General features: G+C 43.2%; 1 protein-coding gene across 1 annotated transcript; it reads right to left on the minus strand.

The window, feature by feature from the left end:
* Nucleotides 1-5,447: 5,447 nt before the first annotated feature.
* On the minus strand, nucleotides 5,448-26,738 carry TIMM17B (translocase of inner mitochondrial membrane 17B). Its single transcript, XM_077476414.1, has 6 exons — nucleotides 26,597-26,738; nucleotides 17,652-17,751; nucleotides 17,487-17,550; nucleotides 14,863-14,991; nucleotides 10,186-10,296; nucleotides 5,448-5,626 (listed from the first exon to the last, which is right to left on the minus strand). Exons 1-6 carry the CDS (start codon nucleotides 26,620-26,622, stop codon nucleotides 5,586-5,588), a joined length of 471 nt encoding a protein of 156 aa, XP_077332540.1. The 5' UTR covers nucleotides 26,623-26,738; the 3' UTR covers nucleotides 5,448-5,585.
* Between the last annotated feature and the right edge of the window lie 3 nt (nucleotides 26,739-26,741).

Genomic DNA, 26,741 nt, shown 5'->3' on the forward strand with positions numbered 1-26,741 from the left:
CAGACTGATAGATCTCAATTACTTTCTTTCTCAATTGTTCCTGAATTTCTTTGGGTCTCGGCATGATGTGTAGCTTTTAAGGATCTTCTGGTGGACCTTACTGTGTCAAGCAGCTCCTATTTAAGTGATGCCTTGATTGTGAACAGGTGTGGCAATAATCAGGCCTGGGTGTGGCTAGAGAAATTGAACTCAGGTGTGGACAACCACAGTTATAGTATGTTTTAACAAGGGGGGCAATCACTTTTTCACACAGGGCCATGATGGTTTGGATTTTTTTTCACCTTTAATAATAAACACCTTCATTTACAAATTGCATTTTGTGTTTACTTGTGTTGTCCTTGACTATTGTTTAAATTGGTTTGATCTTCCGAAACACTTAAGTGCGACAAACATGCAAAGGAACAGGAAATGAGGAAGGGGGCAAACACTTTTTCACACCACTGTAACTGTTACAGGTGACGCTGGTTGGTTAGTTATTTTTTTATAGTTTCAGGGCACCCGCCATTTATTACCTAATAAAGGTTTAACCCCCTGATCACCCAGCGGGTGATATAAGTTTGAGGGTCAGATAAGGTCTGCGTCGCCCCAGGCAGCGTCAGGTTAGTGCCAGTACCGCTAACACCCACGCACAAAGCATACACCTCCCTTAGTAATATAGTATCTGGTCAGATCTATATTAGCGTCGCCAGCAGTTTAGGTTTCCCAAAACGCATTGTTAGCGGGATCAGCCCAGATACCTGCTAGCACCTGCGTTTAGCCCCTCCGCCAAGCCCAGACCAGCCCACCCAAGTGCAGTATCGATCGATCACTGTCACTTACAAAACACAACACACATAACTGCAGCGTTTGCAGAGTCAGGCCTGATCCCTGCGATCGCTAACAGTTTTTCTTGTAGCGTTTTGATACAGTCGCTGACAGCCTAGGTGCTTTTTTACCTGTGAGTCTCACTAGTGTACCCCTAAATTTAGGGGTGTCTACTTTCCAAAATGGGGTCATTTGGGGGGGGGGGGGGGGGGTTTGTGCCATCTTGGCATTTTATGGCCTTCAAAACTGTAATAGGTAGTGAGGAGTGAAGTCAAAAATTTACGCCCTTAGAAAGCCTGAAGGCGGTGCTTGGTTTTCGGGGCCCCGTACGCGGTTAGGCTCCCAAAAAGTCACACATATGTGGTATCCCCGTACTCAGGAGAAGCAGCAGAACTTATTTTGGGGTGTCATTTCACATATGCCCATAGCATGTGTGAGCAATATATCATTTAGTGACAACTTTGTGAAAAAAAAAAAAAAAAAAAAAATTTGTAATTTTCCCGCAACTTGTGCCAAATATAAAATATTCCATGGACTCAACATGCCTCTCAGCAAATAGCTTGGGGTGTCTACTTTCTAAAATGGGGTCATTTGTGGGGGTTTTGTGCCATCTTGGCATTTTATGGCCTTCAAAACTGTGATAGGTAGTGAGGAGTGAAATTACAAATGTATGCCCTTAGAAATCCTGAAGGCGGTGCTTGGCTTTCGGGGCCCCGTACGCGGCTAGGCTTCCAAAAAGTCCCACACATGTGGTATCCCCGTACTCAGGAGCAGCAGAATGTATTTTGGGGTACAATTCCACATCTAACCATGGCATGTGTGAGCAATATATCATTTAGTGACAACTTTGTGTAAAAAAAAAAAAAAAAAAAAAAAAATAATTTTTTTTTTGTCATTCAATCGCTTGAGGCAAAAAAATAAAATATTCAATGGGCTCAACATGCCTCTTATCAATTTCCTTAGGGTATCTACTTTCCAAAATGGGGTCATTTGGGGGGGTTTTGTACTGCCCTGCCATTTTAGCACCTCAAGAAATGAGATAGGCAGTCATAAACTAAAAGCTGCGTAAATTCCAGAAAACGTACCTTAGTTTGTAGATGTGACAACTTTTGCGCAAACCAATAAATATACAGTTATTGACTTTTTTTTTACCAAAGACATGTGGCTGAATACATTTTGGCCTAAATGTATGACTAAAATTGAGTTTATTGGATTTTTCTAATAACAAAAAGTAGAAAATATCATTTTTTTTCAAGATTTGCGGTCTTTTTACGTTTATATCGCAAAAAATAAAAATCGCAGAGTCAGTCAAATACCTTTAAAAGAAAGCTCTATTTGTGGGAAAAAAAGGACGCAAATTTTGTTTGGGTACAACATTGCATGACCGCGCAATTACCAGTTAAAGCAGCGCAGTGCCAAATTGTAAAAAGACCTCTGGTCATTGACCAGCAAAATGGTCCGGTCTGAAAGTGGTTAAAGAGGAGTTCTGCTTTAAAAAAAAAAAAAAAAGTATAAGCAGCTACAAATACGGCAGCTGCTGACTTTTATTAATTAGACATTTACCTGTCCCACAGTCCAGCGAATTGGGGTAACGAAGCCCCGCTTGTCTCCCCTCCGCTTTGCAACTTTCCAACTGCACATGTGTGAGCCGTGCCGCGCAAGCATTTGGGACCTGTCACGTGTCCCAGATGATTTCCGAGAGGGAGGGGGGAGAGGTGATCTTCCTTCCAGTGCTGAGGGTGCGCCAGAAGGAAGTGGGAGCTGGAACCCTCTGAAAAGAGAGTATAAGCGCCACCCCCCCCCCCCCCCCAAAAAAAAAAATTACATGCCAAAATGTGACATGTCAGGGGGTCACCTTCTCTTAAAGCGGAAGTTCCATTTTTGGGTAAAACTCTGCTTTAACGAAAGACTAACATTTTTCTTATAGGTGGATAAGCTACTGTAAATTCTCTGTAATCCAAAGCAAACACAGTCCACCTCACAGGGTCAGTGGGAGTGCATCAGAAGCCTCTGCTGTGCGACTTAGCCTCCCCCCCCCCCCCCTCCCTCTCTCCCTCTCTCTCTCTCTCTCTCTCTCTCTCTGCATCACCAATCACATTGAAAACTACAAGACTGTTTTGGATCCAATTGGTGGCTGTGAAAATCACCTTAGTTCTGACAATGTACTGAATACTGTATGTGAGAATCAGCAGGCAGGATGTCCTATCACCTGAGATGACTAAGCACCATATCTAGTGTGAAACGCGTCTGCAGCTGTGCAGATAGTCTGTGATGCTTTAATATATATATATATATTATATATATATATATATACACATTTATTTTTTTTTGGAGTGCGGCTATCCAGCGTTCTATTTTTCCATTATCTCAGTTGCAAACAGAGCCAGCACCCTGCCTGATTGCCGAGACAGATGTCCTTAGGAGAGGTGATCACTTTGGAGCAGTGCACTCCCATGCTGTATTTGAGAATCAGCAGGGAGGATGTCCTATTGCACCAGAAGGTATGTTCCAAGATCATCACATTACCAACAAAGGGGAGAAGGGTGGCACAGGGCAGAACACTAATACCAAGATGAACACCTGGAGTGGTGGACAAGTAGCCCGGTAAATAGCTAAAGGGGTTGATTTACTAAGTGCAAATAGGCTGTGCATTTTGCAAGGGAAACTTCCCCAGAGCTTAAGGTTTGTGGTGAAGTGTCACTTTGTAAAGAGCACCCAATCACAAGGAATATATATATATATATATATATATATATATATATATATATAATAAAAGTAGTATTTTTACTTGCAGGTGATGGGACTGAAGCACATCTTTACCAGACTTTGAATCACTTCCTTGGAGTCCTTAGTGCACCTTTAATCTCCAGTCTGGAAAAGCTGAACACAGGCTAAACTTTTTAATTGTATTTTATTTATTTTTTTCAAACCTACAATTCATTGCCTACAAATTGGCTGCATGCGTGCTAAACTACCAGTGGTGTTCTTTGCAGCAATGCCACCTCTTCTCTCATTGTGCAGTAAGCTTATCCCCTCTTTCTGTTGCTGGGTGACATCAGTCTGTTTAAAGGAGCAGCAGTGTCACCCAGGAGGGGTCCTTCCTGCTTCAAACTAAGAGCATATATGCATGTACACTTCAGTCAATCTACTTTGAATGCTGGCAAGGGTAGTTTTATTACAGTGTCCCGAGTGCGGGTACACCTAAACAAAGTGGCAGCAGGTACATGAACAAAGATTTTTGCATATAACAATCTTCACAAAACGGCAAAAAAATAATGTATTTACCGGCTAGCTTTAAAGTGACATTAAACTCTTATAAAAGTTAAAAGCATATAGTGCTGTATACTTGAGCATTTACAATGTTTGATGTATGTACTTCTCTTTCAGGTGGCTCCACTCCCTTACAGGGATCTACGGAGCCACATTGGAGTGCATGCTGCCATCTGTCTGGCTTTCTCTACACTGCATGCATCCACAGCAGCACATAGCCCCAAAGCCTAGGGCAGATATCCTGTCCTCAGCTCCCATCTCCTCCCTCCACTGTTTCTTCTGAACAGTGCATGTTAAAGTACACAAGGCACACTCTGCCCTACTCATATTCAGGGAAGCAGCTCTGTGCCACCTGGCGTTGTGAAAATGAACATCATAGCAGAAGGTGTTGGCCAAAAATAAAAGCAAAAACTTTTTTGGGCAATAATTTACTACTTTCCTGGAAAGCATTAAGCTGCTAAGTGCTGAGCATTTATTACTACTTTAAACTCCAGCCAAAAGTTTTTGTTTTTTTTAATTTGCTTTGGACAAAGCCAAAAAAGGATAGAAACCTCTGTCAGGTTTTGCCATTTCTGCAGCAATTGAAGCTAAATTCTCCCTCACTTCCTGTGAGGTCATCAAGACAGGAAGTAACCAAAATGTCTTCAAAATAGACACAGAGGGGTTGTTTTACTAAAACTGCAGAGTGCAAAAATCTGGTGCAGCAGTGCATGGTGGCCAATCAGCTTCTAACTAGAGCTTGTTCAATTAAGCTTTGACAAAAATCTTGGAAGCCGATTGATTTCTATGTAGAGCTGCACCAGATTTTGCACTCTCCAGTTTTAGTACATCAACCCCAGAGAGTAGTAGAACATAAGAGTAAAGCCCCATACACATTATCAGATTTTCTGCAGATGTTTGTCTTCAGATTTACCAAAACCATATAATATGAGGTCAAACCTAAGAGTTTCAATTTGTATGCAATCAGGCAGTCCCTTGCACTACATGGTTTTGGTAAATCTGAAAACAAAAATCTGCAGAAAATCTAATAGTGTGTATGGGGTCAAAGGAAGGCTATGAACCTGGACAGGAAAATCAAGTGAGATCTCTCCAAAAAGGGACCAGACCGTAATAAAAACCATTATAGAACTTATATATTTCACGTTATAATCAAAAAAAAATGTATATAAAAAAAAATTTTCCGCAGAAATTGGGCTGTGAGCAATGCAATGGTGCAAATGTAAAAAATGCATTAATCCATAGCAGGCAATCAGAATATTAAACCAAACTAACATCGAGACAAAGGCCTGGTTGTTGATATTCTGGAGAAGCATGTCTGTATGAGCAGCTTGTAGTGTTACGGCCTCTAGCAGTACATAGTACAGAGCCCACAGTTTTACTAGGAAGATTGTTTATTTCTAACAAATAGGAACATTTGGTGAGTACACTCTCCATACTCCTCTTCCACCAGCAGCAGGGATGGTGAAGTGCCGCGGTAACAGCTTCAGCAGCCGCTGTACGTGCTGTCACAGTCAGTGTGGTACATTTCCTGGCTCCTCTCCAAAAGGGTTGGCTGCAGAACAGAGAGCGACATATGAAGGGAAACGCACCGTATTTCACATGCAGGATGTCGATGAACAGCAGATACAATGATACAAATTTATTAAAAAGAATACACTGGGGACAAACACCAAAAGCGAATGTGTATGCCCAGCTATTTGGTGAAATAAGATTTCAAATTACAGTTGGAATAACTAAAAAAATGTGTTATTTACCTTTTCCCGGTTTCATGTTATTTCAGCAACGGCTTTAAAACTGTGCTTTTGGAAATGGATTCGGTCTCTAAAGCCTAGTACACCTGGGCCGAATGCCAGTTCAATAAAAACCAGCCGGCATTCGGCCCGTGTATATGGCAGCCGGTCCGACAGAAGCTGGCCATTCTGTTGGACGAGTATGCTGGAAAACCAGCAGGTGACCGGCTCCCGATCAGTGCTTAAGGCATGCCACACATTATATAAATGTACAATCACTGTGCAACTTCCTATAAAATTTGCCAACAACAATGTTTTGAAAGTCTCAAACCTGAACTGATTCCCCATCTACACATTTGCACTGGATGTGGGAATCCTCCCCACTGCGCTATTGTATTCTGACAGCGTGGAGACTCCCAACCCCCCTTCCTCCCATTCCCTTTCCTATCAGAATACACAGATCAGCGCTGCAGCCATTGGCTACAGCTTCTGATAGAGTGGCTTTTATATCGGACAGGGCAGTTGAATAGAAGTCAATTAGTAGATCGACTTCTGTTCAATTGCAGCAGTCACACAAGGATCGAAATTCAGCCAGACCCTGCCAAACAGGCTGAATTTCGATCCATCCATGACCATCTGTATGAGCTGTGCATTTTTATGGAAAAATATTTTGTAGGATACATTTTCAGCAGTCAGCTCTTTCAACTCTCTATGCCCTTGTACACACGGTCGGATATTCCGACAACCAAATCTGTCGGATTTTGTCTGAAACTGGTGTTGCATACACACGGTCGGACAAAGTTGTTGGAAAATCCGATCGCTCAGAACAGGATAACGTTATTTTGTTTCGACGGGACTAGGTTCAGGCTAGTAGCCAATAGCTTTGGTCTAGGAATTTGATCTGAGCATACGTGGCACTTTGTCCGATCGGAATTCTTTACAAACGATCGAAGAAAGTCCAATCGGATCATGTTGTCGGAAAATTTTATAGCCCAGCTCTAAAACTTTGTTGGTCGGATATTCCGACGGAAACAGTCCGATGGAGCCCACACACGGTCGGATTATCCTACAACACGGTCTGATTGGACATCTTCCGTCGGAATATTCGACCGTGTGTACAAGGGCTAAGGCTAGCACAACTCTGAACCCTGGCTTGGACATCCTTCCCATCTTCAACACAGCCATGGCAGCATGAGACAGACTAAGCTAATCATGTCACTAGACTTTAAAGAATATATACAACTTTGTTGCGGATTACTACTTGTATGACCATGTTCTGTGCAGAGTAATTCTGAATTGGAGGGTATGGTTCATTATAATCAGCTGATGCACTTTCAGTGTCCTGAAAGTGGTAGTGTCTGCACTGCACCCCTTTAGAAGTAAATAACATGTAGGAAGTATCTCACCAAAGACATTGTTGTTGCAGAGGATGCCTAAAGTCTGACCAACAGTGTACAGAACACCTCCAGGTTACTATATTGCTTAAATTTTACAGAAAATCACAGAACTGCAGATTAAGATTGAATTATTATTTTATCATCAAATTACATTATGGCTTGTGTAGCAATTGTATATGCTATATATTTTTTTTAAATTTGTATTAATCTTCGAGTTATATTTCATATTCCTATCGCACACATTCCTGGATAAGCTCTCAAAATTCGGGTGCTGCCAACCAGCTGGATACTGGTTCAAGTCACAAAGTAGATATTTACCAGCACACCGTGGATCAACAAAGTAGCGCCCAAACGGATTATTTATTACATGATCGCAACACAAGGAGAGTGCAATGGAGTCACGCATGACCCCCTTCGCTCATCACATGCCTGACGAAGGGGTCCTGCGTGACTCCGAAACGCTGCACTCTCCTTGTGTTGTGATCATGCAATAGATAATCCGTTTGTTGAACGGATCATATTAGAGGGGCTGATCTCAGACATATCAGATTCTAAATGCATAGCCAATACCAGTACGAGGTAAACAGGCATACATGTTACGCTGGGAGAGGGAGTTGGGAGAGGAACTCCCAGTGGAGGCATGGCAGGCAGTCTGCCAAAAGTTCCCCATGTACCCTCTTATAAAGAAAATTCATATAAGATTCTCTCCATACTGTACGCCATAAAATTTACCCCTCCACCTCTAACGACGTTGGCGCTGCCAACGAGACAGAGGCTCTCTCTTCCACATTTACTGGTCGCGTCCTCTCATAGCGCCGTTCTGGAGTTCAACCCAACAATTATTAACCCGCCTCTCCCAACCAAAAATAGTTAAACCATGCAAGAAATTGCTTACACACACTCTCACAGCAGCCTGGTGCCTAATTGCCCTTAATTGGAAGAAAAATTCACCCCCCTCCCAAGAAGCCCTGTACTCCAGAATCAAAGACGTGGAACCCATGGAGAAAATGACGGCCAGAATACAGGATAGGTTGGACAAGTACAGCATAGTCTGGGAGAGGTGGCATCTCCGGGAGGACTTGCGGTGATCCAATACAGGAGCCGAAGCGGTAATCTACAGTCCTCTTATCTTATTTCTTCTATCTTTCCTCCCCCACCCTTTTCCTCGATTCGCAGATTATCTCTGCACAGTTATATGTGATATCAGTTCTAAAAAAAGATACTATTTACTATGTTGTGCTCTATTGACATTATTGCTATAGGAGTTGGATTATATTTCGTACGCAAACAGTTTACTCCCCCTCCCCCAACGCTACTGCGTATAGACTGCGCATAGCTTTGTTCTTGCATTTGCTTTTACAGACTCCTTTACATCTGTGTATTGTTAACCTTATTGAAACAACCAATAAAAACCATTAATTGAAAAAAAAAAAAATATATAATAAATATTATATATATATATATATATATATATATATATATATATATATATCAGACGCTACTTTGTGTCGATCCATGGTGTGCTGGCAAATATCTACTTTTTAAGTTCTCCCATATACTGTATCCCTACTGAAAATCCATTAGAGGGTTTAAAAAAAAAAAACAAACACACACATCATCTGCCATCTAGTGGATACTCCATAGGAGCGTATAAAGAACTTACTTTACCCAATGACTCTGCAGTAACTTAACTGAAATGCCAAGTTGATTTTGTCAGTGCTTTGTGAGGAGTAAGATGGAAACCTCTCTGCCAAGGTCCCCAACTGCTAGGGAGGATCAAATGTTCCCTATTTTAACAGCGCATATAGGGTGGCAGTTTGGGCTCACTTTACAAACTACATTTATATTCTATTATTTGTAAAAAATGTTTACTACCTGCATACCTGTAATATTAGCCACTTTCAGACCGGACCATTTTGCTGGTTTAAGACCAGACCACTTTTTGCGATTCGTCACTGCGTCGCTTTAACTGACAATTGCGCAGTCATGCGAAGTGGCTCCCAAACAAAATTGACGTCCTTTTTTTTCCCACAAATAGAGCTCTCTTTTGGTGGTATTTGATCACCCTTGCGGTTTTTATTTTTTGCGCTATAAACAAAAATAGAGCGACAATTTTGAAAAAAATAAAATAAAAAACGCATTTTTTATAAATATCCCCCAAAAATATATAAAAAAATATTTTTCCTCAGTTTAGGCCGATACATATTCTTCTACATATTTTTGGTAAAAAAAAAAAAAAAACGCAATAAGCGATTATTGATTGGTTTGCGCAAAAATTTATAGTGTTTACAAAATAGGGGATAGTTTTATGGCATTTTTTATTAATAATTTTTTTAATTTTTTTTACTAGTAATGGCGGCGATCAGCGATTTTTATTGTGACTGCGACATGGCAGACACATCGGACATTTGACACGTTTTTGGGACCATTGTCATTTATACAGCAATCAGTGCTATAAAAATGCACTGATTCCTGTGTAAATGACACTGGCAGTGAAGGGGTTAACCAGGGGGTGGCAGCGTAGGGGTTAAGTGTGTCCTAGGGGCGTGTTACTAACTATGGGGGGGCTGGGCTGTGTGTTAGTGAACACCGATCTCTGCTCCAATCACAGGGAGCAGAGATTAGTGTCACTTGTTGCTAGGCAGAACGGGGAGATGCCGTTTACATCGGCATCTCCCCGTTCAGCCTCCCCGTGAGACAATCGCAGGTATCCCCACGGCGATCAAGTCCGCAGGACCCGCGATCGGACTCACAGGGGGTCCCGCCGGCAGCACGCACACTATAGCAGGGCGGCAATTACAAATGGACGTACCTGTATGCCAATTTGCCTGCCCGTGCCATTCTGGCGACGTACATTGTCGTGCACCGGTCGGGAAGTGGTTAAAGGTCTTGGCTAATGTTTTCAAATGCATATTTGTCTGTGTATAGGATGCCCATGCTGCACTGCAGATACACTTGGTTTCATGTACTTGTAGTATACTCACGGTTTTGAAACTGTGCCGCTGTGTAGCGAGTGAGGAGGATCCCAACACCTTCAATAAGAGCCAACAAAATGCCTCCCATTAGGGCTGAGCCCACCATTGCCAGAGGGCCACCTAAAAAAAAAAAAAAAAAAGGAGGATATATAAATAAAATCTTAAGTGACCTATAAAAAAGGTCACAAAACTGCTTTACCCTATTTTGCAGGGGTAAACTTTTCTTCAATGTATTGACGTTAAAGAGGAGCTTTAGTCTTCCCCAAAAAAATTTAAGTCAGCAGCTATAAAATACTGTAGCTGCTGACTTTTAATATAGGGACATTTACCTGTCCACGAATCCAGTAATGTCATCACCCAAACCGATTCTTCAATTGGTTTTGGGTCCAGGCACTGGCATCTCAAGTATTGGAAACATCACAGCCAGTTTCCTCCTGCACATGTGTGAGCCACGCTACGCCTTGGAATGGTCTCAGTCTTCTGGACTGTGGGTGTGTCCCAGAAGGCTGCGAGGGAAGGAGGGGGGGTCTGTCTCATAACGGCACATCTGACCCGAAGTGGGAGTGGATATCTGTCAAAAACAGGTACCTGCTCCCCCCTCCCCCCCCCCCCACATAAAATGCAAAATGTGGCAGTGGAGGGGGGTACTGCCACAGTTATATGTGGCTGTTCGCAAAGCCACCGATTACCAGCAATGATTGCTGCTGGATGCACATGAAATGGCACACTGTGCATCCAGCCGCAACCACTGCAGGTAATCGCTGGCTGTGTGAACAGTCACAAATACAGCGCCTTGAAAAAAATATTCATACCCCTTGAAATTTTCCACATTTTGTCATGTTGCAACCAAAAACGTAAATGTATTTTATTGGGATTTTATGTGATAGACCAACACAAAGTGGCACATACTTACATACTTTTGAAGTGGAAGGAAAACGATAAATGGTTTTCAACTTTTTTTTTTTACAAATAAATATGTGAAAAGTGTGGCGTGCATTTGTATTCCGCCCCCTAAAATCTGGTGGTACCAATTGCCTTCAGAAGTCACCTAATTAGCAAAGTCCACCTGTGTATAATTTAAGAGCAGTATAAATACAGCGATTCTGTGAAGCCCTCAGAGGTTTGTTAGAAAACCTTAGTAAACCTACAGCATCACGAAGGAACACACCAGATAGTTCAGAAATAAAAGTTGTGGAGAAGTTTAAAGCAGGGTTGGGTTATAAAGAAATATCCCAAACATCTCATGGAGCACTGCTCAATCCATCATCTGAAAATGGAGAGTATGGCCCAACTGCAAACCTATCAAAACATGGCCGTCCCCCTAAACGGACAGGCTGGGCAAGTAGAGCATTAATCAGAGAAGCAGCCAAGAGGCCCATGGTAACTCTGGAGGAGATGCAGAGATCCACAGCTCAGGTTGGAGATTCTGTCCACAGGACAACTATTAGTCGTGCTCTCCAGAAATCTGGCCTTTATGGAAGAGTGGCAAGAAGAAAGCCACTGTTGAAAGAAAGCCAAAAGAAGTCCCATTTGCAGTTTGGTAGTAGCCATGTGGGGGACACAGGGCTCATGCATACTGCAGTTCAAAGAAGCGGCTGCTACAGCCTTCTGAGCTTGTTTTTTCTGCCCCTACGATTTTTCAGTCGTATGCTTCTACAGGGAGAAAGAACCCCCCCCCCCCCCCACGAAAAAAAAAAACCCTGCATTTTTGAGAGAAGCTAGTGCCACAAAGATCTTGAAAACGCATGAAAACATTTGTTCCAGCTTTTTGTTTTGTTTATACAGTGGTTAAAATATCTAGGAGGGTTTGTGAAAAAAATAAATGCTTATGCTCGAAAAGCTCAAAAGGAGCTTGAAGAAGCTCAATAAAAACGTGCACAAGAGCACAAAATAAGCACAAGCTTCCTCAAGCTGGGGGTCACAGACAAATTAAAAAGGTGACACAGGATTTACTGTAATCTCTGAATGCACTATACAAAGCTACTACAAGTTTTGGCTGGCTCCCTAGAAAGATCATTAACTGGGGTTTTAGGACCTCTCATGTTTCCCTGCAGGCGGGAACAGTCTTCACGTTTTTTCATTTTCGTGGCGCAGATGTATCATTCTGCACCAGCCACAAGGAAGTGAACAAGCAAACTTATGCGTACACACGATCGGAAATTCCGCCAGCAAAAGGGAGCTGCTGGTCGGAACATGCGACCATGTATATGCTCCACCAGACTTTTGCTGGCTAAATTCCAGCCAGCAAAAGATTGAAAGCATGTTCTAAATTTTTCGGTCGGAAAAAGTTCCGATCGGAAATTCCGATAGTCTGTACCAATTCCGACGCGCAAAATTCCTACGCATGCTCGGAAACAATTCAACGCATGCTTGGAAGCATTGAACTTAATTTTCTCGGCTCGTTGTAGTGATGTATGTCACCGTGTTCTTGACAGTCAAATGTTCAGCGAACTTTTGTGTGACCGTGTGTAGAGGTCGACAGATATATCGGACGATATCTGGCGTTTTGTAATTAATCGGCATCGGCCTACTGTGCTGATAAAAAAGGCAGATTAGCGCGACTTGCAAATGACTTGTAATAGAAGTCTATGCAAGATGCCTGAAGTCTGTGCAGCAACTTGTTTCCTCTCTGGGCAGTCTGCCAAGAAAAGATCAGAGAAAATACAGCTACAGTCACATCAAGAAAAGATCAAAGAGATACAATGTTTATAGTGATCAATGAACTGAACTCCCTGTGTAAAGTTCTCAGTTTAACCATTTAAAGACTAAATCTTTTCTGACACTTGATGCTTACAAAGTAAAAATCCTGTATTTTCTGCTACAAAATCACTAAAAACACCCAAAAATTATATATATATTTTTTAGCAGAGACCCTAGGGAATAAAATAGCGGTTGTTGCAATATTTTATGTCACACAGTATTTGTGCAGCGGTCTTTCAAACGCATTTTTAAAAATACACTAATGATTTTTTTTTTTTTTTTAACTAAAAAACAGTAAAGTTAGCCCATTTTTTTTTCGTCCAAAAGTTTTGAGTACCTGTTTTTTTTGTATTTAACCACTTGGCACCCAATCTACGTCATATGACGTTGTGGGCTTTGTGATGTAATATCTGAATGATGTTTACAGACATCATTCAGATAGCGATTCCCTGCACCATAAGAACGATCATAGCGGCTGTTCCGCCGTTTGGTTGTGCTTACAGGCGGCAGGAGGGGACGCCCCCCCCCTCCGATGCTTGTACCAACTCACCGCTTCCATCGGTGAGTCGATCACAGGATCCGCCGGCCCCCGGATGATACCATAGAGATTTACGGCAGACCAGATGGTCCCTGGAGTCTCTATGATCGCTCAGAGGCCGGGCACGATGTTATGACGTCACTCCCGGCCTCTGCATTCAAATCAACGGCACCACTTTGGCTGGGAAGCCAGGATTGTTTTTTTGTTTTTCTTGATTTTATGCTTTCCAGCCTAGAGGTGAGATGCGGGGTCTTATTGACCCTATCTCACTGTAAATAGGTCCGATCGTGCTATATTCCTATTACAAGAGATGTTTACATTCCTTGTAATAGGAATAAAAGAAAAAAAAAAAATTGATTAAAGTGTCAAACTAAAAATTTTTTAATTTTTTAATAAAATTAACAAAAAAAATAAATTTAAAGCACCCTTGTCCCCGTGAGCTCGTACGCAGAAGCGAACGCATACGCAAGTCCCGCCCACATATTAAAACGGTGTTCAAACCACACATGTGAGGTATCGCCGCGAATGTTAGAGCGAGAGCAATAAATTATAGCCCTAGACCTCCTCTGTAACCTAAAACATGTAACCAGTAAAAAAAATGTAAAGCGTCGCCTATGGGGATTTTAAAACAACAACGTTTGGCGCCATTCCACGAGCGTGTGCAATTTTGTAGCGTGACATGTTGGGTATCTATTTACTCGGCGTATCTTCCTCTTTCACATTATGTAAAAAAATTGGGCTAACTTTACTGTTTTTTTTTTTTTTTTTTTAAAGCATTAAACTTTTTTCTGAAAAAAACGTGTTTGAAAAATTGCTGCGCAAATACCGTGCAAGATAAAAAGTTGCAACGACCGCCATTGTATTCGCTAGGGTCTTTGCTAAAAAAAAAAACATATATAATGTTTGGGGGTGTAATTTTCTAGCAAAAGTTATAAATTTTACATGTAGGAGAGAAATGTCAGAATTGGCCTGGATGGGAAGTGGTTAATATATAGTTTTTTTTTTTTTTTTTATCTAAAATTATACATACAAGTGAACTGATTGGAGGTTTGTTTTGTTTAATAAAATGTTTAAATGTAAGAAATTTTCTGTATCACTTATTACTGAAGGCTGCTTTCCCACCTTTCTCTAACCGTGTGCATGCAAGGCAAGCTTAAACGGAATTCCATCTGAAAAACCACCCAAGATTTTTCTGACGGAAAATCCGCTCGTGTGTATGGGGCACTAGTGAAAAGTGGGTGGATTTACATCAACAGGATGCCGGTAAATTCTTTTGTGCTCTGGAATTCAGCTTTCTTATGGCAGCCATGAGCAACTATGAGACAATACTGACATAATTCAGATGTCTGCAAGAACCAAATGGTTGAAGGGTTTGCTCATTTTAAGATTTTATTATTCTACAAGGTAAAAAAAGATTTTAAAATAAAAAGGTTAAGTTTGGTTCTTACTTCGAGAGGCCAGTATGGCTCCTGTAAGTGCTCCGCTGGTGATGGAGTTCCATGGATCCTCCTTCCCTCGTACCCTCACTAAGCTGCAATCAATGGTGGAAAACAGGCCACCCCATACTGCAAAGCTGCCTGTCAGAGAATGCAAAGTGCTAGTTAGAAAGGAAAACATGTGAAAAGGAATTTTATTAAAAAACATTTAATTCATTGGCCAAATGTCATAAGCATTCACACAAGCTGAATGAAAAATTTTCCTAAACTTTTTCTAATAGATTAATTCCTGTATCATAAGCTCCAACTAGTGGCCAAAATTAGGTATTTTTCTCATTGAGGTATTTCAGAAAGCTATGACCCATTTTGTCCACAAGGGGGAGCTAAATGATACAGAAATGAATCGATTAGAAAAAAAACAGTGAAGTTTTATTCAATTTGCATAATTGTTTTAGAAGTATGCCATTATAAAAGCTGCCATCTGTTATCCAAACGGGGGGGGGGGGGGGACAGTATGGAAGCCAAAGGATCAGCATTACATTTTTTTTTGTGAAAAGAAGCACGTGGTTGTAGCAAGTCCAAGGACAGGCCCCAGACTGCTTTAAATTGCCATTGATCCCTTGTCAGGTTGGTGCAGACACTCAGGCTACCTGGGAGTAGTAAATCACAGGACTGCAAATGTGGAACAAATCCCAATCAGGACACTACCTGCATAGAGGTTGCATGTTCTTCCAGTGCTACTATGGCAATCCCCCTACATTTCAAACATGTGCTGGTAGGTGAATTGGTCCTAGTATGTACTGTACACTATATTGTAAAAAGTATTGGGATGCCTGCCTTTACATGAACTTTAATGGCATCCCAGTCTTTGGCACAAAATGCAGAGTGTCAGACACTGGACTGCATGTCATTTTCCCTGTTCTTGCTGAAAAATTTAGCAAAAGTGTGGATACGTGCTTCAAGCCACCAGGTGGAGCCTTAAGTTCCCTTGTACATTTTTGCCCATGCTTAAACTTGGGAGAGCTTCATCCAAGTGAAGTTGTCTTTTAACAATGCTACCAGCATCTACTACCAGTTGACAGGAGGCTGGGGTATACAAGCACAGGCCATTAGAAACCAATTTAGGTGCAGTAGCTTCTCATTGTGCATAGACTCGGCAGCACTCTAAAGCCTTGTACACACGGTCAGAGAATCCGTCGGAATGCGTCTTATCGGACCGTGTCGTCAGATAATCCGACTGTGTGTGGTATGCATCGGACTGATTCCGTCCGAATCTCCGTCGGACCCAATTTTCCAACATGTTGGAAATATTTCCCGACCAACTGGTTTGATCGGACATACTCCAATCATGTGTAGAGAATTTTGATCGGACCAATTGCCACGCATGCTCAGATCAATTTCCTACATCAAAGCTATTGGCTACTAGCCTGAATGTAGTCCCATCGTAACGAAATTACGTCATCACGTTCTGAAAGATCGGACTTTTCGACAACTTAGTCCGACCGTGTGTATGCAACAGTTTCGGACACAATCCGACGGATTTGGTTGGCAGAATCTCCGACCGTGTGTACAGGGGCTAAGACAAAGTTGCCTTTGGATAGCAAAGTTGTAAATACACTATATTGTCAAAAGTACTGGCACACCTGCCTTTACATGCATATGAACTTTAATGGCATCCCAGTCAGTTCATAGGGTTCAATATTGATTTGGCCCATCCTTTGCAGCTATAATAGCTTCAACTCTTCTGGGAAGGCTGTCCACAAGGTTTAGGAATGTATTTATGGGAATATTTGACCATTTTTCCAGAAGCGCATTTGTGAGGTTAGGCACTGATGCTGGGCCAGAAGGCCTGGCATACAGCCTCCACTCCAATTCATCCCAAATTTGTTCTATGGGGTTGAGGTCAGGACTCTGTGCAGGTCAGTCAAGTTCCTCCACCCCAAACTTGCTTGTCCAAGTCTTCATGGATCTTGATTTGATTTGTGTTGAAACAGGAAGGGGCCCATCCTCAAACTGTTCCCAAAGTTAGGAGCATGAAATTGTCCAAAATGTCTTGGTATTTTGATGCCTTAAGAGTTCCATTCACTGGAATGAAGGGGCCCAAGCCCAACCCCTGAAAAGCAACCTCACACCATAATCCCTCCTCCACCAAATGATTTGGACCAGCGCACAAAGCAAGGTCCATAAAGACATGGATGAGCGAGTTTGGGGGTGGAAGAACATGGCCTTCTCATCCAACATCAGTGCCTGACCTCACAACTGAGCTTTTGGAAGAATGGTCAAACATTCCTATAGACACTCCTAAACCTTGTGGACAGCCTTCTCAGAAGAGTTGAAGCTGTTATAGCTGAAAAGGGTGGGCCAACTCATTATTGAACCCCATGGACTAAGACTGGGGTGTTCATGTGTGTGTGTGTGTAAAGGCAGGCGTCCCATTATTTTTGGCAATAAATTGAATCTTCCTATAGGGACCATAGACTGTAAGCTCCTTGAGAACAGAGATGAATATGAAGGTACAGTATGTAAAGTGCTGCATAAATTATCTGCACTATATAAATACCTGTAACAGCCATTTCATCTCAGTCTACAGTTTATAAGGGTTAGTATTTTCGTTTTACACAAATAGTGGCTCTCACCTCCGATCTGAGGAGCGCGAATCTTCACAGCGCTAACACTGCCCCGAAACCGATGTCTCATTCCCTAACAAGCAAAGAACATGCTGAACATGGAATATCTGCGGTTCCCCCCCCATTTCAATTTGAATAAACATCACTGATAAAATGAATAATAAAAATACATACCACTGGGGCATTCCTAAATCCTTTAATTGCCTGGAACACGCCGCCACCAATAATGCCCATAGTAAAAGCCCCGCCACAATCATCCACAATCCTCCATGGACTGCAGAAGGGAAGAGATATAATAAAGAAAGAAAGAAAGAAATTGTAGAATTAGAAGTTTCAATGCTTTAAAGTGGCTCTTGAGGCTTAAAGTACAGTGAGGGAAAAAATATTTGATCCCCTGCTGATTTTTATAGTAGAATTATTTTAACAGGGAGAGACAGAATAACAAAAAAATCCAGAAAACCGCATTTCAAAAAAAGATATAAAATGGATTTGCATTTTTTTTTGCAAAACATGACTTCGTACTGGGTGGCAAAACCCTTGCTGCCAATCACAGAGGTCAGAGATTTCTTGTAGTTGGCCACCAGGTTTGCACACATTTTGTCCCACTCCTCTTTGCAGATCCTTCCCAAGTCATTAAGGTTTTTAGGCTATGTTCGGTAACTTGAACCGTCAGCTCCCTCCACATAATTTCTATGGGATTAAGGTCTGGAAACTGGCTCGGCCACTCCAGGACCTTAATGTGCTTCTTTTTGAGCCACTCCTTTGTTGCCTTGGCCGTGTGGTTTGGGTCATTGTCATGCTTGAATACCCATCAACGACCCATTTTCAATGCCCTGGCTGAGGGAAAGAGGTTCTCACCAAAGATTTGACATTACATGGCCCCGTCCATCGTTCCTCTGATGCAGTGAAGTTGTCCTGTCTTCTTAGCAGAAAAACACCCCCAATGCATGTTTCCACCTTCATGTTTGACTGTGGCGGTGGGGGCCAAAGGCAGCATTCCTCCTCCTCCAAACACGGCAAGTTGAATTGATGCCAAAGATATTGATTTTGGTCTCATCTGACCACAACACTTTCATCCAGCTCTCCTCTGAATCATTCAGATGTTTATTAGCAAACTTCAGACGGACCTGTACATGTGGTGTTTTTTTTTTTTGAGCAGGGGGACCTTTTGGGGGCGCTGCAAGATTTCAGTCCTTCATAGCTTAGTGCGTTACCAATTGTTTTCTTGGTGACTATGGTCCCAGCTGCCTTAAGATCATTGACCAGATTCTCCCGTGTAGTGCTGGGCCAATTCCTCACTATTATTATGATCATTAAAACACTACAAGGTGAGATTTTGCATGGAGCCCCAGACCGAGGGAGATTGACAGATATTTTGTGTTTCTTTCATTTGCAAATAATCACGCCAACTGTTGTCACCCTCTCACCAAGCTGCTTGGCGATGGTCTTGTAGCCCATCCCAGCCTTGTGTAGGTCTACAATCTTGTACCCCACTTTCTTGGACAGCTTTTTGGTCTTTGCCATAATGGAGAGATTGGAATCTGATTGCTTATGTAATAACCAATAGTATGTAAACTCTTGGAGGGGATGATAAGGGACTATATATAAGATTTTAGTAATGAGAACGGTATCATTAGCAGTAATCAGCATGGGTTCATGACAAACCAATCTACTAACTTAGGAGGAGGTGAGTTGCCAGCTAGATAAAGAAAGGCCCGTAGACGTGGTGTATCTGGATTTTTCAAAAGCATTTGACACAGTTCCCCATAAATGTTTACTGTACAAAATAAGGTCCCTTGGCATGGACCATAGGGTAAGTACATGGATTGCAAACTGGCTACAAGGGTGAGTTCAGAGGGTGGTGATAAATGGGGAGTACTCGGAATGGTCAGGTGTGGGTAGTCGGGTCCCCCAGGGTTCTGTCCTGGGACCAATTCTATTTAATTTATTCATAAACGACCTGGAGGATGGGGTAAACAGCCCAATCTCTGTATTTGCAGACAATACTAAGCTAAGCTACACTGGGGGGAGAACCTCTGGGGGAATCTAGGATGGAAAAGGACCTGGGGGTCCTAGTAGATGACAGGCTCAGCAATGGCAAGCTAAGCTGCTACTAACAAAGCATACAGAATATTGGCATGCATTAAAAAGGGGATCAACTCCAGAGATAAAACGATAATTCTCCCGCTCTTCAAGACTCTGGTCCGGCCGTACCTGGAGTATGCTGTCCAGTTCTGGGCACCAGTCCTCAGGAAGGAGGTACTGGAAATGGAGCGAGTACAAAGAAGGGCAACAAAGCTAATGAAGGGTCTGGAGGATATTGGTTATCAGGAAAGGTTGTGAGCACTGAACTTATTCTCTCTGGAGAAGAGACGCTTGAGAGGGGATATGATTTCAATATACAAATACCATACTGGTGACCCCACAATAGGGATAAAAAAAAATTCAGAAAAGGGAGTTTAACAAGACACGTGGCCACTCATTAAAATTAGAAGAAAAGAGGTTTAATCTCAAACTATGTAGAGGGTCCCCAGACCAGTAATAGAGGGGCGGGGGTGGGATCTTCTTATGGGGACGCTAGTTCTAATGACTTGGGTGTCCCCAAGAATTCCCTTAATTTGCAGGGATTTCCTCTCACTTCCTGTTTTGGCTATGGGACAGGAGATGAAGGTAAATCTCCCCAATGGGACACAGATGCCAAAAGAAAAAAAAAAAGAAAGAAAATGTAGACAGGGGTTATTGGGTTATTACCATCTCTTACGCCATCCAAAATGAAAGAAAAAAAAAAAAGTTTTGTCTATAGTTAAACTTTAAGGTAAAAACAAAAACAAAAAAAAAAAAACCTTCTGTGCCACAGGATCCCCCCCCCCCCAGTCCCCCCTTAAACTTATGTTAGCTTGATCTTGATCCAGTCCTGTGCACAAGAACAGCAGCTTTCTCAACTGTCTCCCTCCCCACAGGGCAGACTGATAGCAACAGGAGCCATCGGCTCCTGCTTGTGTCAATCAAATCCTGTGACGAGGGAATGGAGGCGGGACAAGCTCCGCTGTCTGTGTCTATAGACACAGGCAACAAGGCTTGGCATTGAGCCCGCACGAGTGCCCCCATATGTAGTGACTTTCTATGGGGCCACTTGCCAAACAGGTGAAGCCAGGAGTGCTGGCAGGGGCCTCAGAAGAGGAGGGTTGTGGTTTCTCAGAGCATGTAAATGTGTTCATCAACAAAAAATAAAAAGAAGTGGACTGTTTTGCATAAATAAATTCCTGACCTATCACAGTATAATCTTTTTTAAAAAGCCACACTTTATATCATTAAAAGCAGTCTGTGGGCTTCCGCCAGTGACACTGTCTAAAAGGAGTTAAAATCATTGGTCTGCTGCAGGCAGGAGGAATCATTTTCTCTGTCGCTTCTCCCCCAATAATCACCAAGACTGTACATTGTAAGTTTAAAGTTGGTGGCGAATTGAGAAAAGGAGATGAAGGCATTGCCAGCAGGATCTGTGATCCTGTGTGTAATAAATAACAGTAAGGGCCAGATTAAAAGGCCAACTTCACCTTCAGGAAAAAAAAGTGCATTTAATATTTTTTCCACAGGAGACTGCAAAGCATTGCACCCACAATCTGTGGTTCGTGGGTACAAGGTCAGGCTCCTGCAGATACTTTTTCTATCTTTCTGCCTGTACCATAGTACATTCTTTCAGTTACCCTACGTTCACACCTATGCGCTTTTTTGTGCGTTTTCCAGAAACACACTACAGCCCATTTAACATGGTTACATCTATGCATTTTTCAGCCAGTGCGTTTTTGGAAAGGTTCAGGGACTTTTTTTCCCCTCAACAAATTACGTTTTGGGTGCAATAGGCTTCAATGGAGTCGCACCACACTGTATATAGCTGGCTGCTAAGAAGTGGGCCGGGAAGCTGGACGTCCCGTCCTTAACAACCAATGAGTCATCAGCTGTCAGCAGCTTCAGGTCTGCTATGGATTTGGAAGGGAACCCCATGACGAAATTTAAGGAAAAAAAAATGGCGTGGGGCCCCCCGAAATCCATACCAGACCCTTATCCGAGCATGCAGCCTGCCAGGTCAGGAAAGGAAGGGAACGAACAAATGCCCCTGCCTCCTGGACCATACCAGGCCACATGCCTTCAACGTGGGGGGGGGGTGGGGTGCTTTGGGACAGTGCCTTGATTATCAGTGCAGCCCGAACAGTGCCCAGCAGTGATGCCAGTCAGTGCTTCCTACCCGTGTCGCCTACCAATGCGATAGTGCCACCTATCAGTGCTGCATACTATTGCCCCCTCGTCAGTGCCGCCTCATCAGCGCACTTCAGTGAAGGAGAAAAATTACTTGTTTACAAAATTTTAGAACAGAAACTAGGAAAAAAAAAAAAATTTGGAAATGTTTTCGTTTTTTATTTTGTTTTTTTAAGGAGTGGTGGTTAAATACAATCCAACGAAAGCCCTATCGGGCTCAAAAAAAAAAAAAAAGTAATTTGGGAGTAGCATGACTGCACAATCGTCATTCCAAGTGCAACAGGGCTGAAAGCTGAAAATTGGCATTTTTGAATTCAGAATAGACAGGGTTAAAAATCAATTAACCAAAGCTTGTTGATACCGGTTACCAACCCATGAAAACACATATGCATTTTGGTGCGCTGCCATTGACGTCTACGGGCTTTCCAATGCATTAAAGAGCAGGGAAAAAAAATGCACATGCCCTTTTTTTTCCAAATGCACTGCACTACAGAGATGGGAACAGGCACTATTTTTATTTTCGTAAGGAAGTTGGACATTCAGATATGAAAAACGAACAAAGTACATCCCACTATAAGTTGTGCAAATCTAAATCCAAAGCACCAAGTCTGCTTTCTCTCTGATCTCTCCTCTTTTTTCTATCTACATAAGTCACTGATAGAACTCTGCTTCCCAGCTTTACCTCCAGCTTCTTCCTGGCAGCAGCACAAGGTAAGGGGGGTGCACTGCGATGTAAGGGAGGGTGGGGGACTCAAGTTTTGAGGGTGGGGGGGGGCTTTTGACATCTAATGTGGGGGAGTTGCTCTGGATATTTAGTCTTACAGATACAACTGCTTCTTTTAGGGCAACCATAATGCAGATATGGCCAGCAATGAAATTGAGGTTGACACCCCTGGTGTAAACAGTCCCTATACCGTCTCTGACTGATACCACCAGAGTGAACTGACTTCTGAGGACTGCTCTTGCTATACCATCGATACTCTGTGAGCGGCATATGAATAAGTTCAGGGGATTTCCTCATTTTACAATAGCAGCCCCCAATATATGTGATTCTGTAGACAGAGCTGTACCTAATAAACCTGAAAAAAGCCCCCTGGACACAAATAAGAGACCTTGCACACACATAATGTAACAAGGTCAGAAATAAATACTATAAATATACACTATATTGTCAAAAGTATTGGGACACCTGCCTTTACACGCACATGAACTTTAATGGCATCCCAGTCTTAGTCCGTAGGGTCCTATATTGAGTTGGCCAACCCTTTACAGCGATAACATCTGCAACCCTTCTGGGATGGCTGTTCACAAGGTATAGGAGTGCATCTATGGGAATGTTTGACCATTCTTCCAGAACTGGATTTGTCAGGTCAGGCACTGATGTTGGAGGAGAAAGCCTGGCTCACAGTATCTGCTCTAATTCACCCTAAAGGTATTCTATCGGGTTGAGGTCAGGACAGTCAAGTTCCTCCACTCCAAACTCACTCATCCAGGTCTTTATGGACCTTGCTTTGTGCACAGTCATGTTGGAACAGGAAGGGGCCATCCCCAACTGTTTCCACAAAGTTGGGAGCATGAAAATGTCTTGGTATGCTGACAAAGAGTTCCCTTCACTGGAACTAAGGGGCCCAAGTCCAACCCCTGAAAAACAATCCCACACCATAATCTCCCCTCCACCAAATGATTTGGACCAGTGCACAAAGCAAGGTCCACAAAGACATGGATGAGCGAGTTTGGGTTGGAGGAACATGACTGGCCTGCCTAGAGTCCTGACCTCAACACCTGTCACCCTTCCTGGATGCTCTTGCCAGCAAGTGAGTCACCGACCCTTGCTGTACCACATTGCAGCCAACCCTGCTTTGCCTAGATTACCACCTGTGTGCTGGCCTTAACTCTTGCTGTGCCTGGATTACTGCCCTGTGTGCTAGACTTCGCTCTTGCTGTGCCACTGTCAGGGTCTGGACTTGAACCTGGGACCCCTGCTGGGTCTGGCAACGGTTCTTCTCACTGAGCTACCTGAGATGCTGGACAGCACCCTCTCTGATCCATTGGAAAACCTTGTCTTGTGCCTTGACTTCTGCTGAACCTTGAACCCTTTGCTCCTCCCATGAACGTAAAGGGGTTGTATAGTCACATTATTTTATCTTGATGCATTCTATGCATTAGGATAAAAGACTTCTGTGTGCAGCAGCCCCCCTCATATTTAACTGAGCCCCATCTCCGTCCAGGAGTGTCTCGGCTGTCCGAGGCTCTCTCTCCTGATTGACTGAGACACAGCAGTGGCGCTATTGGCTCCTGTCAATCAAAGTCAGTCAGTCAGAAGAGAGAGGGAGGGTGGGCCGCAGCTCCTTGTCTGAATGGACACACGGAGCTGTAACTCGAGTCAGGTGCTCCCATAGCAAGCTGCTTGTTGTGGGGGCACTCGACAGGAGGAAGGGGCCAGGAGAGCCGAAGAGGGACCCGGGAAGAGGAGGATCTGGGCTGATCTGTGCAAAACCAACTGCAACAGGGCAGGTAAGTAGAACATATTTGTTATTTTTAAACAAGAAGAAAAAAAAAACCCTAAGACGTTACAATCACTTTAATGATTTAAGCCATGTGTCTGCACTTCCTGTTTGCCAGATTATTGTGCTCTCTTCAGCCAATATTGAACTCTGGTCTTCCCTGCTGCCTTCCATATTTTGCTACCACTCATTATTGACCTTGGCTTGTTCCTTAACTACGTTTCTGCCTGATCCCAACCTGCATCTAGTCGTTACTGACCTTTGGCTTGTTTACTGCCTACGCTCCCGTTTGATCTCTACTTGCTATATCTTCTACTGGACCTCAGTTTGCTCACCTCCTGGAGGGGAAATCCTGAGAACCGTGACTTGGTACCAACATGCAGCAAAATCCATCTCCATTAGGAGCTCCGGTTAGCACTTAAGGCCAGTACACAAGATACGAAAATCGGAAGTAAAATTTAGTCTGGTGAACGATCTGCCAATTTTCAGATCATTAGTACGGTGCTTTCGACAGCCGATTACTGTTTTTCGACAGACAAAAGCTGGACGCGCAGACTATATAATTTCTCATATGTGAACTTAACGTCCACATTTTGTTTAATTAGTAAGGTTTTCGTACAAAAAAAAAATATCCTAAGAGCAAGACTATGCATGCTCAGAAACAAAAGGATACATACAAAACTACCCAACACATTACGTCACTTCTGAAGTTGTATTCTGTCTACGATAATTTTCGTATGGCGAGTAAGCGCTTCACTTTCAACATGAGAATAGCATGCAACAAAAAAAAACGGACAAACGGTCTTCAGACTCCACACCTCAGGCTCCGCTAGGGTGACTGCCTGCATACCTATTCTTCCTGTTTGGTGGTAGTCCCACTACTGCTATAGCAACTGGTCTTCGAGCCTGACCCCTGATCGTGACAGCCATATTACTGCTATCCTGCTCTGCCCTGTGTGCTGGACTTAGTCCTTGCTGTGCCACAAGCTACCTTTCCTTGCTGCGCCCAGATTACTGCCCTGTGTGCTGGACTTAGCCCTTGCTGGGCCACATTGCTGCCTACCCTGCTGTGCCTGGATTACTGCCCTGTGTGCTGGACTTAGCCCTTGATGTGCCACATTGCTGCCTACCCTGCTGTGCCCAGATTACTGCCATGTGACTCTGGATTCAACTCTTATTGTGCCAGATTGCCCTGATTTCCTGCCTGTGCCAATATGGCCCTTGAATCTATCCTTGCCCAATTCTCTGTTGGCACAATTTCTCAATAAAAAAAACTCTTGTGATCCCTTCTGCTGTGTGTGTTCTCTGCCCACACCTTTGTCACAGTTTCTTCCAACCTATTCAATGAGCTGCAGCCAAGTCATTCCAATCTTAAAACATAAACAAAGGGGTGCTAATGACCAAGCTGCAGTTCACAGATATATAAAAAGAGCACAAGTTCTGGGGATGCCCAAGCTCATCTCTACTGACTTGTTTTTAAAGGTGACGGCCCAGGTGGAAGACTCTTGATGGGAGTAGGACACACTTAGACCCACCTAGCCAACAGGCCCGGTGGACCCCTCTCTTCACAATCACCCAAAACCAACAGCTGAGAACTAGGCAGGAGGCTCTCCTGAAAAGCATTCTCCTCATGGCAGGAACCTGATGGCCATGCATCCCCCCCAGGATTGCCACCTCATTGCTTTAAAATGGAACACATATCAATTACACAGGTTCCGGGGCTAATTTAATACAGGTAAGGCATTCAATTAAGTTATTACCACCTTAATCTGCCACAGAGCCTGTGTAATTAAATGTAATGAATGCTTTGAAGGGACGAGGCGACAACCCAAACCCCCTGGAATTCAGGGTAGGCTTGAGGACCCACGCCCTACAATGCAGTAGGTAAGGATATAGAAGTATAATCGCAAGGTGACACAGGTAGAGAGCAAAATAAATAAATATGCAAAATGAAAAAAAGTGCAGGCGTTAGGCCTTGCAACCCGGTAACACAAATTGCCTGGGCCTAACAATGGTTCAGCGGTCCACCAAGCAAGGGAGAGGGAGACCGCACCATAAAAACAAGCCAGAGGCCCCCATTATTTCATGCCATCTGCCTTCTGTTAACCATGCAGTGGGGGTTACCAACCAGCCATGCCATCCACAACTGGCCAGCATCATAACATCCCCCAACATGCCTTGCCCCTGCCCTACAGAATGCATTGACCCCCAAATCCCAGAATCCTCTGCTTGTGTAGCCAACCTCCCAGCATGCTGTGCGCCATGTTGACATTCAACCTCCCACAGCTGGGTAGTCAGTCTCCCAGCACCCAGAAATAGTACAAAATAGAGAAAAAAAATCTCCCATAATGCCCAGGTTACCATGGTTCCCGCACATATTCCTCCATTCTGTCAGGAGAGGAGTAAATCTGCAGTCATTGCCCTTTTAAGAAGGCGGGTCACGTGACGTGAAGGTTTACTCTCTTTGATGACCAATCACAACTGGGAACAAGGTGTTGGACCGAGG

Source organism: Lithobates pipiens, unplaced genomic scaffold (assembly GCF_037356315.1).
Source record: "Lithobates pipiens isolate NorthernLeopardFrog02 unplaced genomic scaffold, aLitPip1_a1.2 Scaffold_1, whole genome shotgun sequence".
NCBI lineage: Eukaryota > Metazoa > Chordata > Amphibia > Anura > Ranidae > Lithobates > Lithobates pipiens.

Coding starts and splice junctions, on each gene's coding strand:
- TIMM17B (XM_077476414.1), bottom strand. CDS start 26,622: ATGGAGGAATATGTGCGGGAACCATG. Junction 17,551..17,651: donor GATTTAGGAATGCCCCAGTG/GTATGTATTTTT, acceptor TTTGCTTGTTAG/GGAATGAGACATCGGTTTCG. Junction 5,627..10,185: donor AGCGGCACAGTTTCAAAACC/GTGAGTATACTA, acceptor TCTGTTCTGCAG/CCAACCCTTTTGGAGAGGAG.